This window comes from Myripristis murdjan, chromosome 4 (genome assembly GCF_902150065.1).
Source record: "Myripristis murdjan chromosome 4, fMyrMur1.1, whole genome shotgun sequence".
NCBI classification, from domain to species: Eukaryota; Metazoa; Chordata; class Actinopteri; order Holocentriformes; family Holocentridae; genus Myripristis; species Myripristis murdjan.
This window is the reverse complement of record NC_043983.1, coordinates 14254544-14273960: the sequence shown is the minus strand read 5'-3', so window position 1 is coordinate 14273960 and position 19417 is coordinate 14254544. Positions and strand designations below refer to the sequence as shown.

At 40.8% G+C, this 19417-nt stretch overlaps 2 protein-coding genes across 2 annotated transcripts; one reads left to right on the top strand and one right to left on the bottom strand.

The window, feature by feature from the left end:
• Positions 1 to 328: 328 nt before the first annotated feature.
• On the bottom strand, positions 329 to 1928 carry foxq2 (forkhead box Q2). Its single transcript, XM_030049712.1, has 2 exons — positions 1425 to 1928; positions 329 to 703 (listed from the first exon to the last, which is right to left on the bottom strand). The coding sequence occupies exons 1-2, from the start codon at positions 1926 to 1928 to the stop codon at positions 329 to 331; spliced, it is 879 nt and encodes a 292-aa protein (XP_029905572.1).
• Positions 1929 to 5299: 3371 nt separating this feature from the next.
• Positions 5300 to 16640, top strand: pias4a (protein inhibitor of activated STAT, 4a). Its single transcript, XM_030049447.1, has 11 exons — positions 5300 to 5490; positions 6757 to 7138; positions 7321 to 7405; positions 7519 to 7560; positions 7906 to 7996; positions 8148 to 8276; positions 8872 to 8977; positions 9495 to 9568; positions 9752 to 9912; positions 12994 to 13145; positions 13305 to 16640. The coding sequence occupies exons 1-11, from the start codon at positions 5356 to 5358 to the stop codon at positions 13577 to 13579; spliced, it is 1632 nt and encodes a 543-aa protein (XP_029905307.1). The 5' UTR covers positions 5300 to 5355; the 3' UTR covers positions 13580 to 16640.
• Positions 16641 to 19417: the final 2777 nt, after the last annotated feature.

Genomic DNA, 19417 nt, shown 5'->3' with positions numbered 1-19417 from the left:
AACATTATCGACTGTTCAATTTATTATGTGAATGATAATGACAAATAACAAAAAACAAATAATGTTCAGGATGGAAATAAAAGAAGTACAATGACTCAAATGAGATTGATGTTTTTTTTATTTTGTCACAGACTGTCCCAAATAAATTAGCTATTTTATTTTAGTAAAATAAAATAGAATATTATCCAAGCTTTTGTGCATGGGCAAACTTTTAACATCACCTAATTTTTCCAATAATTATGTGATAAAATTCTAAAGTTTCTCTCTTGGCTAACAGTAGGGCCATATTTTAAGTATATAATACCTAAAACATCCCTACAATTCATCATTATGGAAAAGGAGCGTGCAAGCCTGGTTGGTGTCCCGCCTGTGCCTGCACACAGGGCCACCCACAGAAGAGTCTGGGCGGCAGGCAGGGCAGAGGGTGGGCGGCGGTGGGACGACAGCACCAGCAGGCTGTCCTGTGGGTGGGGTGGAAGGCAGTGTAGTACGGAGAACCTAAAGGCATGAAGGGGAGTTGTCTCACCACCCTGCGTACCCTCCGCCGGGCTCTACGACAGTGGTAGTCCCCATTAGAAAAGTCCTGGTAATTTGAGGGGTGAATTGCCCAAAAGTGGCCTTTACCGTTGTCACTTCGACCTGCTTTGACGAAGCACTCGTTCAGGGACAGGTTGTGCCGCACACTGTTCCTCCAGTTTTTATCCTGTTGGATGAAGTGAAAGTTAGAATCAAAGTTAGACAAGAAACAAATCATGAAAACCAGGGTGATCTAAAACAGAGGGCACAGCCGTTTGAAGACGTGCCCATCATGAATTGCTTTTAAGTATCCCAGATCCTCAGGATGTCACCTTGTGTCAGTGTTGGCAGAGGCAGTGATAGCGTGTCAAGGCGGTGTATGATCTTACTTAGACACAACACCCTGAGTTACCTTTTTAGCACGCCAAACCAGTGATCAACCTTAATCCACAGGCTATGCCCAATCTGTTGTTGCACCTGGTAAAGGCGGAGACAGTTTGCAACCTAGCAACAGGATTACTTTATTTGGTGAATTCGCCAACAACAAGATCATCCAGTGTCCCTATGCGCACTTAATGGCCTAGCCACTCAGACAGATTACGTGGGCCAAGTAGGTCACTTAATGTGTGAAAATGGCTGCCACATTGTCGTTGAGTAGTTGATCTGTACACGCTACCGACCGTGGGCAGAAATGTTTTCTCATCTGTTTCAAGATAAAAAAACTATTATAGCACGCCATTTAAGAATGTGCATCCATACAAACACCAAGCACCTTTAAAGGAGCTTAACATTATCACCAAATTAAAATTTCTGAATTCCTCCACAACAGTTGGCTTACAATGCCATGTCTACAGTATGTCTCTACCTGTCAAATAAACAGATTGGCATTAACATTAACGTTGACATACCTTACTCTTAAAGTAAGGGTAGTGCTCCATGATCCACTGGTAGATGTCACACAGCAGCAGTTTCTTCTCCTCTGAAGCCAGGATTGCCATGGAGATGAGTGCGATGTAGGATTCGGTGGGCTTGTCTGCAGATCTTTTCGGGCTGCTGCCGATCGAAGTCGCGGCGGTGGTAACTTCCTCCTCCCCCTCCTCTTCTTGCTCCTTAGCCCCCTCCTCTTCTTTGACTTTCCTGTCTTCAGTCTGTTCGTCTGACCCCTGTAGCCCCTTCCCCTGTGTCTCGTGGCGAATCCCCTCCTCTTTGGGTTTACGACTCCGATGATTTGGCACGTTGTTTACTGTCCGCTCTGTCATTCGACTTTCTACCAGTTCCTCTTTGGGACCCTTGACTCCTTTATTGAACAGAAGATAGTCGATAGTGAAGCTCAGTCCCAGCCTTTCTCTGCCACTGCTGCGGCTGCTTCTGTCCTCCATTGTCATTTCTGAATTAAAATGTCTCAGACTCATCAGAGAGGTTTGAATGGCTCCAAATTGAGTGATTGATGTATAAAAGTGTATTCCAAAAGTGTTTCACAAAGTTTCACAGCATGTCTGTTTTCATTGAAGGCACGGTGCAACTCGGATGACTCAGTGACCCCTCTTGTTTCGCCGAAGTCTCACTGTTGACTAGATCAAGTTCACAAAGATGAGCTCCTCAACTGTAGTTAACCTTCACGCTCTCACCAGCCACACAACCTCAACCTGTGGAGATGACGTCAGGCTATAGGACTAAATACGCCTACTTTCTTCGCCCAAAAATCTAATTAAATGTTTTTGTCTCTCTAATAAACCTGACTTTTTGGGATCAAAATAAATCTTTTTTAGTATACCATCGTCTGGTGCCCCTCAGTTTAAGATTTGTGCTTCACAGTTGTGAAGGTGACTGAATTTATATCACTGTGAATTTATCCCTCACAGAAAGGGGTATAGGGGGCACAGTGGCGGTCCACGTAGGGGGTCTCAATTGAGGCGGATTATTTTTTATTAATCTAAGCAAATCTTTGTAATTACAGGAGATTAAACACTCAAGGTTTAATAAGACGTGGTGTGTAGAGGTGGGTGCAGTGGAATCAAAGGCCTTTTGGGTGGCAGTATTATCTTGTTTAAGTGGTTTTGTCTATAGAGATGCCATCCAGACAATTACCTCAGTTACAATGAAGCTGTAATTAACTGGCCGGGTTTAGTGTTTTTGGAGACAAACACACCAAGCCGAGGCGCCTCTTTTGGAAAGGTCTCTGTTGTTTTCCATGCAACAGCAAAGCGGGAACATGCACTGTGCAGATATCAGTTGTCACAAGATAATCTGTGTTATCAGACCAAGAAAGTTTACGACCTAGTCAAAAGTTTATTGATTCAGTGTTGTTCTGTGAATCTTTTTGAGTTTGAATCTCCTGCCAACTCTTGCTGTGTGTCTTTGCCAACTATTGTTATAAGACTTTGCTGTCACTGGCCTGTTGTAGATGTTTTCCCTCCAACACACAAATTAAAATATGCAAATGTAAACAGCTCCATCTCTTTGTAAGTCAATTCAGCAAGTATAATCTCAGAGCCAACTTTTAATATCTGTCTCAGAGGTCCAGACACATATGCCTCTGTGCTACTGTTGTGTGTTTTACTGAAGGGCCTATTGTGTTGTATTACACTGTATTATACATGATTTATCTTTCATTTTTTTCATGCTTCAGCGTCAATAATTTGCTTTGACTATCATTACTTTTCTTTCCATTTGAGATTTTCAGCACTGTCACACTTTAGGTTGTCCTCAATGTAAGACTGGCTATATCCCATATATTATTTTAATTGTTATTTTTTCCTCTGGACTTAAGAACAGATATTTAATCATGCACTGCTGTCCTACTGCTGGCTCACTAGCTTACATGTTCAACTGAAATATATTTTAATTTCTTACCATCATGTCATTCTTTTTGTACAAAGACTACCTTTATGAAACCTTAACACGAGTTATAGATGTTTTGGGGCGTATTTTCAAAGTGTTTTTGAGATTTCTGTTTGCAGTGTTTGTAGACAACTATACTAAAATCTGACAACTTCAGTTTATTATGTAGACTTGTTAGTAAATTATTCACAAGTCAAACTCATGTGAATATCATTGTTAAATTCATTCACATTTGATTAAGGTGCCATTGTTGTGTGGCTGCACCATAACATAGGGTAGGGAAGGGGTGGGAAATTTTAAAAAGTGCATACTTCTTCCCACTCCTGTTTCGAACTTGTGTTTATTATGATTTGATGATGATGCTTGTATTATTATTTTTGTTTTGTTTTGTTTTACGTATGCATGCATGTATGTATGTACATACACTTTTTGTTTTAGTATTTCTTTCTTTCTTTCTTTTTCTTTTAGACATGTTCGAAATAAAAATTCATTCATTCATTCATTCAACATCAATCAGAAAATATATAGATGTCATGCATATGACTTTATACACATTTCCCTGTAATTAAGCAGGGCATATTTGGTATTTTTGGAAACCTTGGGACGTCTACTAGAATTTAAATTAAAGTTCAGTTTGGTATCACAAAGTTCACCTGCACGGCATGCATTTATAATGACAAACCTACTGATGAGACCAGCACATTTTAAGAATAGCGACCATTTACAAAGGTTCAGTAGTTTTCCTCTCTTTGATTTCATCCCCTCAGTTGGACATGCATATTATATTATGTCACAACACTAATCAACAGGTAAGCCAAAACAATAGCCTGTGTAAACAGACCTAAGATGGTTTACTGTTCACTTAGTCTTGGTTGGCAAAGGAATTAAATGACCTTCAGCTCAACTCATGGACCATATTGCCCTCTTCTGTTTAAATAATGAAACATAACAGAGAGGCAGGGAGGCAAGAAACAGGGTAGTCATCTCGCGGTTATAATTTGTATTGTACTATATGTTACACAATATACTTGTATTCACATGTGCTACAAAATTCTATGTAATATTGATGATTACTTTGAAATTAATGTGTAGTCTGAGTTGTGCAGAGCTGCCATCATTAAGGACAATTGCAAAGAGACTGAAGTATTTTTTTTTTATTGCTTTTTTTATGTATTTATTTTGTGTAATTATAGACAGCGATATGACAATAATAGAATCATTTATTTCTTTGACAATCATTAGTTAATCATTTTGAAATGCTGACTTTAATTTGCCCACTTAACGCCGTCTGTGAATAATAATTAAAAAAAAAAAAAAAAGGCCAGTTATTGACTTGGTATCGCAAAACTAAATCCAAAGCAAAGTTCATCATGCCATCAGATAATATAGCATTGTAATCTGCTGAGTTAATTTCTATGTATCACAGGCTATTCTTTGCCACATACGAGGAGCTTTTGGAAAAACAGGGATGGATCGCTTGGAGGAGTGTAATGTTTTCCCTCACATATTCTGTTTAAATCCGCTTTTTTTCCAAAAGCGTGGCATGACACGGAATTTGCCTTTTGAGCATGATCACTGAGATCTACACCTCAACGAGTCAATATATTTTCTTAATTGCGATGATTTTAAATCAACGATGCAGATAGGGCAGACAAAGCATTTACCCCACATCCCACGGCTGGCTGTTTAACAAGAAACGGAATATTTTGCTCGGACGGGAATTGAAGGGACCATGCGACCCCATCCGCTTGCAGCACCATGATTTACTTGTGCGCTGGATGCAAACTATTTTTCTGACGCGCTTCGGCAATAGCTCCATACTATTGAATGGAAACACCACGAATATTAAAATACTTTGACACGTGTCATTATCTGCGGATCATGAGGCCTATTTTAGGAAGGAGACCTGTCTCTTAGTGTTTTTAAAAAAGTTGTACTGTAACTTTAAAATCAGACCGTCACGCCCACTTTCCATGCACCGCTCGGGGCTCCGGGTGAATGAGCGCTGTGACTGGCTGCGGCTGTCCGTCGACCAAAGACTTCTCCCCGTTTCATTGGCGAGACACCGGCCGTCGGCTCCGACTCTCGCGGTACTGCTGCACGAAGATGGCGGCCGAACTGGTGGAAGCGATGGCAAGTAGCGCTTGACTCGCCTGGGTTGATAGGAGAGGGGTGCGGGAGTGTGTGAGGGAACTCGGTTTGGCCGTGAAGACACTGGGGTTTAGCTTGAATGTGGCCAGCAGTCCCTAGTCTTTCATTTGTGGGATATCCAGTCCATGAAAAAATCAACTAGCCTGCCCTGCTAGCTTGTTAGCCAGTGTTAGCTAACAGAGTACGTTGGTTAGGCTAGCATCACGCTGGCTAAAAGGAAGAGAGACAGGGAAAATGAATGATGAGAGCAGAAAAACATTTGGTGGCTCGCCGCTAGCATGCTATCGGCGTGCATCTGTGTTGTGTTGGTTTGCTGGCTCGCCATAATCTGCGTAACGAGCTAATTGGTTCGTGGAAATGTGCACCTGTCAAATTAATAGCTGATATGACAGAGGAATGGCAGCCTCAGTTTGTAGTCGGCTGAGCTAGCCGCTTAGCCGCGTAGGATTTGCTGGAAATGCTCAAGAGAGGCTGAGCAAAATGCCGCTGCACATTTTTGGAGTTAAACTTCATACGTTTTCGCACAACACGTCCATCGAAATGCTCAAGGACGCTTGTTGTATTGAGCCGTTTCAGTCTCGACACAGAAAGGTTGTGAGACTGTTGTCTTATTCAGATAAATTTGGCAGACAAAGCTGAAAGCATGACAGACCGCTCATGTTTTCCAGAAACAATAACATCCACTGCTGGCCTCTGAGTCAGCCTCGCCTACTCTCTTCCTTTTGCTGCTGGTTATAAAATATTAACATTAAGACTGTGTGTGTGTGTTGTCTCCACATTACATCCATTCACCCTTTTGTTGAACTGTAATAACAGAAGCTAGGTACGTTTTTAGTGGGAAACGTGAGATTTTGTAAAGTAAGAAGGACCCCCCGAAACGCGTGTATTTTATTTAACATGCAGCTTACGACGAGTATATTGAGAGAATAAAGTTTGTGTACTTGTTGATGTATTTCTTTACATACTTACACTGGGCAAACATGTTTTTCAAAAAGCTAACAACAACTGGTGCACCACAAATTTAACAATGTGTGTACTGGAGACTACTAACTTTGCCTCCAAGTGATGCTCATAGCTTAGAGTAATTTAAACAGATTTTTTAGATATGTACATATAAACTATATCTTAATTTTATCATGCAACATGTAAGGTGGCACCATTACAAGCAGATTTCTGGTGGCTTTAGGTTATTGTAGCACAGGCCAGTCTGACCTTTCAGCTCATCTTTTTGTTTTGTCTTCTCTTTAGAACATGGTCAAAAGTTTCCGGGTCTCAGACCTGCAGACGCTGCTGGCCTCAATGGGCCGCAGCAAGAGCGGGCTGAAGCAGGACCTGGTGGGTCGAGCGCTGAGGCTGGTGCAGACCGAATACAGCCCAGAGCTGCTTAAGAATGTCAGGCAGCTCTATGAGTCGCGCTTCCCCAGGACATCTGCCTGGTTGGCGGCTCGGCGTCCAGAGGGGGTCCCAGTTGCCTACTCATCCCTCAGTTCCTCCCCCACTGCCACCTCTCAGGGCGCAGACTACCTCAATGGTATTTCCAAACCCATCTCTACACCAGCAGCGGAGGTCAAGCTGGTGCCGTTGCCCTTCTACCAAACCTTGGAGACACTGTTGCCACCAACAGAGCTAAGTGAGTGGTGCTTTTGAAATCCTGTGGTGTAAGAACCTGATGTTTTATTGGTTTAATTTTGATAACCTACCCTTGGTTTTGAAAAAACATCACATTTTGTACCACAGTTTACTATAATCCATTCTGATTAGAAAATATGTTTTCTTTGACCGGACTGGTTTGTTATTATTAAACTTTTGCAGTTGCTCAGAACAACGAGAAACTGCAGGACAGTCAATGCATATTCGAATTAACACAGAGCCAAGCAGACAAGATCAGAAATGCAAGGTAAGAAAATAAAACATTTTCACCAAGCGCAGCTCTGTTAATTTCACGCTAGATTTATTTACAAACCATGTCAACCATGCCGTGTACTATAAACTGTTTATCTACTCCCTCAGTGAGCTACGTGCAGGAATCAAGTCAATCCAAGTGGTTCTTAGGTAAGTTCACAGTTGACCCCATTGCTCTCCTGCACCTTAGTTCACCATTCTAAATATCAGTGAAACTTTGTAGATATATTAGTAGATATTTTATAAAGCAGTGACCTGAAGGGTGTTTGTTCTGCCAGCAGTTGTATTGTTAATTACAGAAGAAGTGAGAAGAGAATATATTTTTACCGTACAGAGGCATTTCCACCTCTATTCTCTGTTGTAATGTATGAATTACCCACATGAACAGTCAGGAACCTAGAGACAAGGTAACTTGATAGCTGAGTGATGCTTTAAATAGTACTCCTCTCCTTTGTTATGATGGTAACCTCCCTTTCTTTTACCATTGTGTTACAGAATCTGTTACACAGACTCCATTGGTGTCCAGGAAGACCAGTATCCTCCCAATATTGCTGTTAAAGTCAACCAGTCCTACTGTCATGTCCCGGTGAGTAAACCCTCCTCTCTGAGAGGAATGAGAGTGCAGAATACAATCAATTAATAAGCTGTATTAAAGCCCACAAAGGGAACACAAAGGACCATTTGGCTAGCATATAGTCTTCGGAACTTAAAATGGTGGTATTGTTTTTTTTCCACAGGGGTACTACCCTTCTAACAAGCCTGGTGTTGAACCCCGTCGGCCTTGTCGTCCTGTAAACATCACTCCCTGGTTGCATCTCTCCACTGTCAGCAACAGAGTCACTATCACATGGGGCAATTTTGGCAAGGTCAGTCTTATGCCTAAACTTGTATAATACCTGTGCTCAGAATCACTGCAGTGTTGGGGCAAGCAGAGCAGTCCAGATGTCCTTTTCCTCAGCAACTTCCTCCATTTCCTCTTGAGGGTTTCCTAGGCCACAGGCAGATGTAGTCCCTCCAGCATGTCCTGGGCTGGCCCCAGGGTCTCCCTCCAGTCAGCCGTGCTCAGTATTCCTCCAAAGGAAAGGCACCCTGGGAGAGCATCCCCACTTTATGCCCAAACTGTTTCAACTGGCTCCCCTCCTATCCACGATAAGCAGCTAGAAAATATGACGTGATAAACTGTGATATACCATTGCTTACCTGTTAGCACCCTGCTTTGCAAACTGATTAGGTCTCAGTAACATGAAGATTGAAGAGGTTGTTTATTGCAACACAAGAGCAACAGATATTCCAGTATGCAATTATCTCAGTGTGGCTCGCTTTTATGTATGTGGTTTTGGGAGACGCTCTGTGTCTAATTCCAACAGAACCGTTCATTTTTAGATTCACATAGTTATGTTCATGCTGCACTGTTGACTGTTTTAAAATCAGTACTGACAGCCTTTTGTTCTCTGTTTTCAGCGGTACTCGGTGGCAGTTTATATAGTGCGAGTCTTCACCTCAGCGGACCTCTTCAGCCAACTTAAACTCTGCTCCGTCGAGAGTGCAGAACGTTGTCGTGAACGCAGTAAGTGTGCCTGTTGTGCTCTTCTCAGTTCTCTAAATAATGTGGCTGTGAAATTCTGAATAAACAAAGTGTGACCAAAGAGAAAACATTACTTAAGTGCTTTCTTTTGGTAGGGCCATATTGGATGTTTACAAGGGCAATACAATATGGTTTAAAAAAAAATAATAAAATCATTGATTCGTTTACAGATATTATTTACAGATATTTCAGAGGAATGATCATTTTTGCATTCAAATTTTCATTTTCTCTGAAAATATTAAATTAATAGATTAATAGATTAAATTATTAGAAAATACAATTTGCGGCCCAGAGCATCTCTGGAGTACCATGATATTTTACTTAACACAATAATTCACACATTTCACCTTTATCAAAAAAGTGCAGCTCCTTAAGTCTCGATATTTCAATTAATTGTTCAGCTCTAGTGTTTATACTTTAACACATTTTGCCAAATGCAGCGATATTGTCCTTTGGAATATCACAGTGTCAAAATGGTCCATCTGTCTTTCATTCATAGTACAAGACAAACTACGTTTTGACCCAGAGAGTGAAATTGCCACCACAGGCCTCCGGGTGTCTCTCATCTGTCCAGTGAGTATTTCTTTGTGGTTTGCATGTCATGCTGTTTGACTAGAAATACGTTAGCCTTCATTGCCTTTGCAAATCTACATGTTATCTGTATTTCCAGCTGTTGCAGGATGCCACCTAAGTCTTCATCCTGCAAAGCTTGATGACACAAACATGCTTCTGTCTTCTCCGTTCTCTTTTCTGCAGCTGGTGAAGATGCGGCTTGGTGTGCCATGCCGAGTCTTAACCTGTGCCCATCTTCAGTGTTTCGATGCAGTCTTCTTCCTGCAGATGAATGAGAAGAAGCCCACGTGGACTTGTCCTGTATGCGACAAGCCCGCTCCCTTTAAGCTGCTCACCATTGATGGGTAAGGATATGGGGGCACGCTGAGGCTTGCCACTCCTCTAGTAGCTCCAACTTGCTTTTACTATTTGAAAATCTACACTTGTGTCCTTTTAAGGATACTTCTCTGCATGTTGAAGCCAGGAAAAAAAGAGAAAACTCAAAGATGCTGGGGCATTTTAAGGACGCGATACAAGTTAAAACATGTACTGACCAACTGAGTATGCAGTTAGAAGGTTTAGATATTTTGCAAGACCTGAGACAGTGATCATACATTTAATTATGTATTTTTATGTTTGTTGTCATGATTTTTGACAGTTTAGTTTTAGGCCTTATTGTTTGCTGTCTGTAGTGGAACCAACAAGATTTAGTGGATCCTGAAATCATGGTACTTGGGGAGGTCTCACCAGTATCAGTAGTTGGTGTTATAAGTCATACACAAACCCCATATTAAAATCTTATGTTACTCTGTAGTATCTGTGCCATGGGTCTGTTAACAAGCACTGAACATGGTTGTCGTTTTCTGTTTGTCTTTGTGATATTCAGTTACCAGCAGAATGGCAAACTGCAGATAGAACAAATACAAGTGAGCAAATAATGTTATAAAATACAGTACATTAATATCATTAAATACTATCATTAAATTTATAGTACAAACAAAATTGGCATTAATGATTGTTAGCAGGGAGTGTTAATTTTTTTTTCTTGCCAGCTTCATTACATTTCCTCTGAACCTCTTCCCCTTTCACATCTGTGATGTAAGCTTATCACCAACAGTGAGAAACCAAATCCAACATGACTCTGTACCAAAAACTGAAGAACACAGCATTTGAGAAGCATTTTGAGAAGCTAAATGCATTTAAGCATGGCAATCTCAAGCTTGAGGAGCTGTATGTGTGAACACAAATATCCTCTCAGCTCCTTAGTGCTACCTGGCACATTTCTACCCTGGCACATTTCAGTAAAGATGGAAATATATCCACAGATTTTAACTCATAGATTCAGTGATTCTTAAGCAAGGTGTTATAACACAAATGACGCTACTTTCATACCAGAGTAAGGTAGACAACAGGCTACAACTTTATTTTCACCAGAGCTTGCCATCTATTGAGCTGGACAATTAACATTGGTCTCTATGTACAGCTGTCTTTTAGGGCGCAGGGGCCAACCCAAAAACATACTCCAAAATATTAAATAACTTCACTCATGTAGTGCAGTGTCCCGCCAATCCCAGGCATCAGTCCTTACCTAAACCATTCAGACTGTTTCCTGTAGGTGTGAATGCCTATCTCAGGGACAGTCAGGTGCTGCGTGTGCTAAAGGGCAATTCCACCTGAATTTCAGACCTGATTGTCCACATTGTGTGGATTTCCTCTGAGAAGATAATAACGTGCACTCTACCTCATGTTTCCCACATGCTGACAGTTTAGTTGTGGTTGTGGTTGTGCTGCTGTTTGCAGTGTAGCACTGCAAGCAGGCACTGCACTGCACTTATTTAAACTTTCGTGTTGGGCAATTTCACACATCTCCCATAATTTGTGTTCAGTTGCTTTTTACAAATATCATTACTGACATGATAGTATCGAGAAATTGTAGAATTTTAAGTTTCATTTTGATTTTTACAGCTCAGAGTGCATTAGGCCCTCTGACAGAATATGAAATGACACACATATTACATGCAGCAATGGAGGTTGAGTTTAAATAACTTCTATACCTCTATAGATTGACAATATTTTGTGATGGCTGTGCTGACACTGTGGCAGTGTGCCACAGATGAGCCTGTGTATGGGGAACCCTGTCTTACCTGTTCAGTAATAAATGAACCATTCAGTGATGGATTGTGATGCTTTACTTCTTCACTGTTTGTCTCCACAAACTCAGTGCTTTCCCAATTATAATTGCAATTACATCTCTTGTTTTGCTGCAGAATTTAACACTTCTCTTTTTAGCTTGCATTTTACCTATCAAGTAAATTCTCACATTGTGAGCAAAGTTACTGTGTCTTTTTTTGTCATTGTCATGAACAAAGCCGGAACTCTTTTGCTGTTCCTGCTTGCTTCATTTCTGGTGCACCAACAATCAATCTAGTCTGGTGATCTAGTCTGTCTAGTGTTGCGAGAAGGCTGTAAAGCAGACTTGTTGCTTCACACCATTTGAGGCTCTAGCAGCAAAACTGTGTCACTGTATTGAAGTGGCATTGGGTCGTTTTGTACAGTCTGAAGAACTATATATATATTTACCCCCAAATTGTACAGTATCACTTCAACAAGCGTTTGCATGGTCTTTTTGATGAAGCACAAATTCTTCTGCTCTGTTACTACAGCTTTCACTAAATGGTACAGAGAATTCATTGTTTCTGCTGAAAGCATTCCTAAAATTTGGCCTGGTTGTTTATTTGCATTCCTCTTTTAAAGCAGCGAAATCGGACTTTTTCAGAGGCATTGTCCTTTTCAGTTTTCAGATATAGCATACACTAGTTAAAATGTCATCAGATTTGGAGTGACATTGTTGAGGTGAACATATTTCGCGGACCATTCTTATGAAGAGCTTGAATAGGATCTTGCTTTTTAATACGGTGGTACTGATTTCTCTGTGGAAATTTGGGTTGCCATGAGTAACTGCTTGATATACTGTATGCATTCATCAGCTCAAGCTTGTTTATCACCTAAACATGTTTCATATAGGTGTTATTTTCACGCCTGTAACTGTCAGCCATATGAAACAATAAACAGTCATTATTTTGCCAGACATGACACATTATATGTTTATTTTGGCTTTTCCTTGTATTGTTGCATTATTCTGTTCCTACTCTAGAGTGAAAGCTGTTGTATTGGGGTGACCCTGACACCTCATCGTACTGGAGAAGCATGACAGAAAACTGTAAACCACTAGTTTGGAGGTTAAATTTTAGTGAACTATCCCTTTGAAAAAAAAAAAAAAAAAAAAAACTAAAAAAAACAAAACAACAAAAGACGGTGCTGGCAGCCAGCGTATGTATCACAATTGACTACAGTAGATGCAGTAATATTTTTTTCATGTAACACAGACACTCACTTGTGGCTGTCCTGGAGGAAAAGGAATAACTGGCACCTTTTTGTGTTTTCAGGCTGATGTCTGAGATTCTGAAAGAGACGAGTGAGGACATTGAAGAGATTGAATACCTAACCGATGGCTCCTGGCGACCCATCAGAGATGACAAGGAAAGGGACAGGGAGCGAGAGCGCAGCAACACGCCTGAGTACCCAGTTGTTGATATATGTAAGTGTGTTTTAACTGTTATTTAAACAATGCCACATCCCTAATCTTAGATGGTGTGTTAAAATTGTGCAGTAGTTTGTTCCTATTGTGTGTTTTTCTTACTAGAATAAACCCCATGTTTTTGCTAAGCTCTTGTTACAATGGCTCTTGTGTCTGCAGGTGTCCCTGAGGCAAATGGCCATTCACCAGCCCACAGCAGCACCAGTCTGACAGGAAAGTCTGGAGGAGGATCCATGGGGGTGGCAGGAGTCGCAGGAGGTCCTGCCGTCGCACCAGGAGGCGGCGCTGTGGTAGATCTGACTCTTGACTCCTCCTCTGAGGAGGAAGGGGGAGGGGCCGGGGGCGACAGCGAGGACACTGAGGACAGCGCTGACAGTCCTGCGCCCAAAAGGGGCCGATACAACTACGATAAGGACCTTGTCACTGCATACTGACTGGCCGGACACCCCAGCCCTTCTCCCTCATAGACTGACACAGAGAGAGAGAGAGAGAGAGAGCGAGAGGCAGGGGGTTAAACCTGAGGAGAGGAACATGTTAGTCCACTAGATGCATTTTCCTTATGCCCAGACATCAGAGCCTTTTGTCAGCTCTGGTGTATTCCCAGACAAAACAAACCAACTCACACATGCACTGTTAATGAACCTTCAATCTAGAGTGGTTAGGATTCCTCTGTTTGTACTGTACACCACTGGAAATGGCTCTCTGTCTCTTTTTTTGGCCAACCACACCTTACAGTGAATATCTGTGTCAACCTCCCTCTATTAAAAAGACTGAATTAATAGAGTAACCTCCCCTTCCCCCTCCTGCTCCTCTCGCCAGACTATTCTTTACTCCCCCCCTCCACCGGCCCATCTCTCTGTACTTTGTATTTGACTTGGACTTACAGGCTCTTTTAGCTGTGGGCGTTCAATGTTTGCGTCTCTGATTTTGGTCACATTTGTGATGAACAGGCAAGTTGAAAATGGAGGCACCTCAGTAGTTTTTAGTAAGAGGTCAAAACACAAACAACTAATGGAAACGAGCATGAATAATGTGGGGAGGACAAGCTGGAGATTTCTGGAGTGTGATGCAAATTTAAAGCCCCTCTCCCATTGCATTATTATTCTGTTTTCTCTGTTTGGATGTTGAAAATCAAAGCTTGAAAACAGTTTTTCAGGAATTTGTCCTTTTAATTATGAATGGGCAGGACACAAACTCATAGTGCCCTTGATGTGTGATGCTTTCCATTTTTATTTTGTCCTTAGATAAAGAGAACCTACCTCAGTCATAAAAACTTAGCAGACTGACCAGAGAATAGCTTAAAACAGGAGAACAGAAGCATTGATGAGTCTTTGAAGCCAATTTTACACTGGAGATTTTGTTTCCTATGTTGTTGTTTTTGTTTCCTTTCCACCAACGTTCCATGCAGCTCTGTTCCCACTGGAGTGACGAATTTTTTTGTGAAAAGCAAGTTAGTCAGTGGATAACCAAGCTAACTGTAGGTTTTTATGATGTAAAATGAAGTAGCTGGAAGGGTGCTACTCTTTGAAACATTTACTGCAGTTAACTTGCTTCTAACAAGAATTCTTGAGGTTGATTTATCAACATTACCGTCTAGACAAAATTACTGTATGGCAGTTTTGCCAAAGCAAATTTATTTTCAGAAGTCACTGATGAGAAATGGTCAAGAGATTTGGGTGCCTTTTTTGTTTTGTGTTTTTAAATGATGAACATTGGAGCCTACAGGCGGGGCTAGCTGAGCTGGCCAGCAGACGATGCCCCCATCTGAGAGAAGGTCCTTTTTTCCCTTTGTGATTTAACATTTGCTAGGTTTTTTTTTGTTTCTTTTCATATAAATGGACAGAAGTTGCGGAATAAGATTCAGGAGTGCAGACATTCTTTTTACACATTTTGGTTTTCTTTTCCAAAAGTATAATATTTATTTAATTGCCTCACATTCTCTTAACAGCGGTTTGTAGTAAATGTACATATTTGGCAAAGGTAATGGTGCTGTACAGACTGGAGCACCTAGTTGTGGAAAGCAGAACACTTGGCAATGCTGTGGCTCGAGTGTTTGGTTGTAAATGATCCAGGCGCATGGCGCTGCTGTTGATTAACCTGTTCCTTTTCTTTTCCTCTAAATTAATCTGACCTGGGTCAAGTTGCCATTCTGAGTACTGTGCTGCGACGGGTTCAACATGTCTGCCACAACTAAACCTAATGAAGTGTCAATAAGTGCAGTCCCACCAAACTCAAAGTCATTGATTCAATTACAGTCTCTCCTGTCGGGAACAAATGGAGCTATTTGAACCGACAGCCTCGCCCTAGCCTGCTCCCACAGCAGATAAGGCCATATCTATTTGCTGGGATAGCAGTTGTCCTTAATTCCATCATGCTCTAGCCCCATAGCTAATACTCCTCTGCACCTGCACCAGTGTTGTCAATAAGTGAAGGCAGTTGCTCAGGTGAGGAGACTCTGACTGCATGTGCAGGCGTCATTTTTGTCTGCAACAGTACATCAGTTTTTGCTCTGAAGAGACTTGCTGGAGCTGATTGTACTTTTTATTTGATGCTTCATCCTCGTTGAGGGGCCTTTCTTCGGCCTGTGTCAAGCCTCCGGTGTCTGTCGGTGTATTGATTAAGGATGTCTGACCACTGTGACTGGGTCTCCTCAACCATCTCATTCATGAGGATCAGAAAAGGAAAAATGTTAAGCTAGATGAAACGGCGCTCCCACTCCACTGTGAGACACTTGAAAAAGACTGACCCAGAGGAGTGCTGCATGGTATGTTTTCCTCTCATATCATTGCTTTGTTGCATTTTGATTAGCCCAGAATATTTTTTTTCCCTCTTCCTAGCTCTGCAAATGCGCAAGGAAATTACATCTACACATTGATCCGGGGCCTCACTGTTTAGGTGCATCCTCTGATAACGTTGATGGCTGAAAAATAGGTTTAGTCAAATCTGGTCTTCCATTTTTCTTTTTTTCTTTTTTTGGACACTTGCAAATCAATATACGGTAAAACTGAAAACTTTTTTTTTTATCCTTGCATAATTGATTGATGGCACTTTGCCTGTAATAAATCAGAATCAGTCCGTCAATAGGCTTTTTCTATGTAAGCTGCTCTGAAGCAAAACAATGTAAAGAACTCTAATACCCATCTTTAACTAGGCAATTTTTATTTGTTAAATAACTGCTATACATATTTAACGGCATTGTTGATTTGTTCCTAGGTGTAGAAGATCATTATTTCAACAGATCTCCTAAACCTTTCTTTGCCTTATGGTTAAAGATGAGAGGAGGTGCGAAATGCTTCTGTGGAACTGAGCCAGATGATTTTTTGCAGGCTGTTAGAGGCTGAAAAGAGCAGGGGGTCAGGTCTATCGTAGTGGCATCTCTTCTTATAATAATGCATAAGGTAGCATGGGCAGAGGCTTACAATCCATGATGTAAATGTTTTGTTTGTTGTGTCTTTTTATATGTTCATATTAAAAGACAATAAAATTTAAATAATATTTTATTAAGCTTTGAATCGCCTCCAGTTGTTCCTATAGGCAAAACCGACACAATAAGAAAATGTCTTGGGTACCAGCATTGATGCCACTAAGGACTGAGAGGACCGATAAAAGATGTAGATTGTGATGTCCTGTACCAAATGCTCCGATCTTGAGGACACATTTGTCGCCTGTTGAGGAAAAAAACAATGTAAAAATTAAATGATCGTATTCTAACAGCTGTTATTGACGTGTGGAATTAATTAAAATGCATTTTTAAAAACTTGTCTGCCATCATTTCATTTTGAAAAGGGCAAATGTCAGATATCCAGCTATCTTCCATGCTGAGTCACTCAAATTTTTATTGTAAGGAAGAGACGGGGTGGCTAAATGACCCCGATTTAAAATAATAATAATAATAATAAAATAAAATCAGGAAACTTGCTTTTTGTAGGTTTGACATCTGCAGGTGCTCCTTGAAAACAAGTCAGGTAATTCAGTCTGAGAGAGGAATGAGTGGCCCTACGTAAAAAGTTATTGTCTGTGAAATTGAGTCTCTTAAAGGCATTGCCGTTTATAGTCTATAAAATCAAAAGCTGTTTTTGGACACGGCGAGAATAAAACGAAAGTGTTGTCATGGTGATCTGGCTCTGTTAGACCATCTGAACGGTGTAAAACTGAAACTTTCAAAGTTTTACTGGTGGAAAGACATAAATACAACAGCAGCCGTGCTGGAGTTGCAATGCTTCTTTTGTACCAGGAGAGGTCGCAGTTTTTTTTGTTTTTTTTTTTAACATCAGGCTATGAACTAATACCGCGATAGTCGACCTGCCCCGCAGTTCGTCTAGTCTGTTTTTACTGAATGCATGAAGTCTTCCGGTTTTTCAGCTCAAGTTTCAAAGTATAAGTTCACAAATTGTCTCGGTCTATACTCGACAACTTTAATCCTTTCTGGAAGCTAAAGTATTGCCCAAGTATTTTCAACCAATGTGCCAATGACATTTGTCAAGTTAGGTTTGCTGCTGAATTTTGCACAGGTTCATGTCCACATGCCAGTAGAATAACACTTAATACTGTGAGGGACTGCTGACTCGACTATTCACTGAGGTTAAGCTCATACATGCAACTTAAACCTTCATGAATATTTTGCCCACCAGCATGGTGTCATTGTTTCAGCTCCTTTCCATACAGTTTTTTTTTTTTTTTTTTTTTTTACACAATATAGCATCTGTTCCCTCAAGCATTGTTATTTTTGTTGATTATGAGCAGGTAATGATCATGCCAATGCTTAAGATTATGAAGGAATAAAAAAAAAAAAGACTATGAAGATGTTATAAACTGCTTGTTTTACATGCAGTTGAAGTGTTAAATTGTATGGTTTATGAAAGCAGCACAGAAAAATGTGAAAATGATTTAGAAATGAGTGGAAATCAAAAGCAGGAAAAAAGGGAAAGTGATGAAAATGTATTTCAATTCGTTAGAAAACTGGAAGTGTTATGATTACTTTTGTCTGTCAGGGAGAAAGGGTGTTGGTTTTGGAGAAGATGAGAGTGTTGTGCCTTCCAGTTGTGCCTGCCTGTTGGAAGATGTGTGTCTTTCTGTAACTTTAGGAAGGTGGTTTGCATTTGTGATGAGAGGCACAGTGTCAGCAGCGACGATCAAGGTGGAAAAATTCATGTGGATGAGGGCAAAGTGTCAAGTGGTATGTACTGAGGCAGAGGCTTGAGAGAGATTGAGAGGCTTTGCCATCAAGAGAACAGATAAACAGGTCAGGGAGTCCAACGTGGAAGAGGATCAGGTCATTTGTCTAGATAAAGGAAGATCCTTGTGTTTGCAGTGCTCATCTGTGCATATAAGCAGAGGGGAAAGTGCCAACCAGTAAAGACGGTGATAGGTATGGCACAGATGATTTTTGGATAAGATGTTTCAGACAATACCAAGACAGGGATTTCTGTCATATTTAGCTATCAGTTATAGTCGATGGGATACACAGGTGACAGCTTAAAGGAAAAAACGAAATGCAGTAAGGGTCCAGGATTCAGTTCTGGGTTACCCTATTATCTTCGACCACATTCAGTGTTTAACATCTCTAAATACATGATTAACATCCTTTCTTTGCTTCAGTTTTCATGAATTTTTCTAATTTAATGGAGACAAGTGGGTAACCATGAAATTAACATGTTGATATGTTTTTCAATATCCTGTACACATTTTGTATGCATCAGTGCCTCTTTGGGATCAGTTTGACTCCCCGGCTGTTTTGTTGGTTATAAAACATTAAAAATATCAACTTTTACATGCACCAAGGAATTATAGTTAATAGTTAATGTGACATATGGGAGGGAAAAACATTTTTTACCACAAGAGCTGTGACGTATTGGTGTGTGTGTATGTCTATGTGCGTTTGTGTGTGTGTGTGTGTGTGTGTGTGTGTGTGTGTGTGTGTTTGTGTGTGTATTCAGGGGGGCATGCTTACTCAACAGGACACATAAAATCCCTGACATATAAAACTCGGGTAACAATTTTTATCATAATCATTTTCTGGAGGATTAAATCACTGGGGTCAAATTGACAACAACTGATTAAAAAAAATCTTAGTGAATATATTTTTTGCAGATTGTCAGTTCCTGCTCTACATCAGTGGATGGCAGCAATGCACTTCATATTGCCTTTAACAGAAAAAAAAAAAAACATATAGCCTTTAGGAAGGTAAAGTTTTGGGTGGGCGAGGTGCTTTTATTTTCTAAAGAGCGAACCGGAAGTGTTAGCGCTCACTGCTGGCGGCATCTCTGCATCGA